At 48.7% G+C, this 1,656-nt stretch overlaps 1 protein-coding gene across 1 annotated transcript in view; it reads left to right on the top strand.

The window, feature by feature from the left end:
* The first annotated feature begins 482 nt into the window (after window positions 1–482).
* The window catches only part of olig3 (oligodendrocyte transcription factor 3), a 2,020-nt gene continuing 846 nt past the window's right edge, over window positions 483–1,656 (top strand). The window contains exon 1 of the mRNA XM_036215406.1: window positions 483–1,635. Within this exon, the coding sequence (XP_036071299.1) occupies window positions 1,092–1,635 (544 nt within the window). The 5' untranslated portion in view covers window positions 483–1,091. The remainder of the gene's footprint in view (window positions 1,636–1,656) is intronic.

Genomic DNA, 1,656 nt, shown 5'->3' with positions numbered 1-1,656 from the left:
AGGATAATTTAAATGAAAAGCTTTGAGCGCAGACTCAAAAATTCAAGCAGATGCAGAGATAAAAATAAAATATATCAAATTTAAAAATATAAATAAACAGTTTTTAATTTAGAAAAAGCAGACTCTTAAATAAAATTTCCCTCTGCACCTTTATATCCAATTTTCTTTTCAAGAAATTAAGAAAATATTGAATAAAAACGTAACATTATAGTTTTTCCAGGTGTAATTATTTTAATGTTTAAATTGACGAAAAATTTAAAGTCATTTAATTAACTTTGCTCATAAAAATACACGTTGAATGTTTATTTTTAATATAAAATATGTTTTCTTCTTTAATTTATGAATTTACATCTGTAAATAAATTGTTTCAATTTGCCTAAAACAGCACCAACGTGATAAACTAGAAGTAGTAAATTACTTTTTAATTTTTTCCCTACATTTAATTAATTAAATCGGACTTTTAAAATTGTTTTCCAGTTGAAAAATCACTTTTCATAGCAAACTTTTACGCGCCACCGATCTGTGCGCCCTCGCCTCCCTCCTTCACTCCGCTTGGACGGATTCCCGGTTCCAGATCCCCGTTAGGCCCGCGGAGGCCGCAGAACCGGAGAGCAACTTCATCTGTTGATCCACCTTCGCGCACTGCGCTCCGTGATAAATGTTTTTCCAGCTTGTTAACGCGTCTCCATCTCTATTTTTTGGCAACAATCTGTTCAAAAATGCATCAAACGTTTGCGCGTAAAGCTGCTCTGATATGGAGAGGAGAGAACTTTAACCCCCCCTCGTGCGTCCTGACAATGGCAGTGAATGGATGCGCGCCGCGGTCACCGGGACAGTCCACCGCCCCCTTCCTTTCGGGCGCGTCATCCTCCTAACCAGAGGTTATGAATAGGAGAAGCTCTTTTGTGTGTCCGCGCGTATAAATACGCTCCATCAGTGTCCCGCTCTCTGCAGACACGGACAGCCAACCAAACTGAGAGAGAAGAGGCAGAGCGGGACAGGAGGCGACGTCAGGTGACAAACGGAGAGAAGAGGGGAGGGAGAAGAGGAGAGGAGAGGAGAGGGAGCGACCTCGGAGGCAAACCCATAAAATGAATTCCGACTCCAGCCCCAGCAGCAGAGCCTCTTCCCCGGACATGGACGACATGTTCCTGCAGCATCACCATCACCACCATCAGCACCACCACGCCGGCTCCTCCGTCTCCTCGTCCACGCAGAGCGGAGAGCAGCAGCGCCAGAAGTTGAGCGGCGCCGAGCACCTGCGCCCCGGAGACCCCAAGTCTGTGGGAAGCAGCAGCAGCAGCAGCAGCGGAGGAGGAGGAAGCAACAAGTACAAGCTGAAGAAGCAGGTCACCGAGGAAGAGATGTACCAGCTGCGCCTCAAGATTAACGGCCGGGAGCGGAAGCGCATGCACGACCTCAACCTGGCCATGGACGGCCTGCGCGAGGTGATGCCCTACGCGCACGGGCCCTCCGTGCGCAAGTTGTCCAAAATCGCCACTCTGCTTCTGGCCAGGAACTACATACTGATGCTGACCAGCTCTCTGGACGAGATGAAGCGGCTGGTGGGGGAGATTTACGGGGGCCAGCACTCAGCCTTCCACTGCGGCACCGTGGCGCACGGCGCCGGCGCGGGCGCGCACTCCGGCGGACCCG

This window comes from Oryzias melastigma, linkage group LG15 (assembly GCF_002922805.2).
Source record: "Oryzias melastigma strain HK-1 linkage group LG15, ASM292280v2, whole genome shotgun sequence".
NCBI classification, from domain to species: Eukaryota; Metazoa; Chordata; class Actinopteri; order Beloniformes; family Adrianichthyidae; genus Oryzias; species Oryzias melastigma.
The sequence above is the reverse complement of the archived record's forward strand: the minus strand, read 5'-3'. Positions and strand labels throughout refer to the sequence as shown.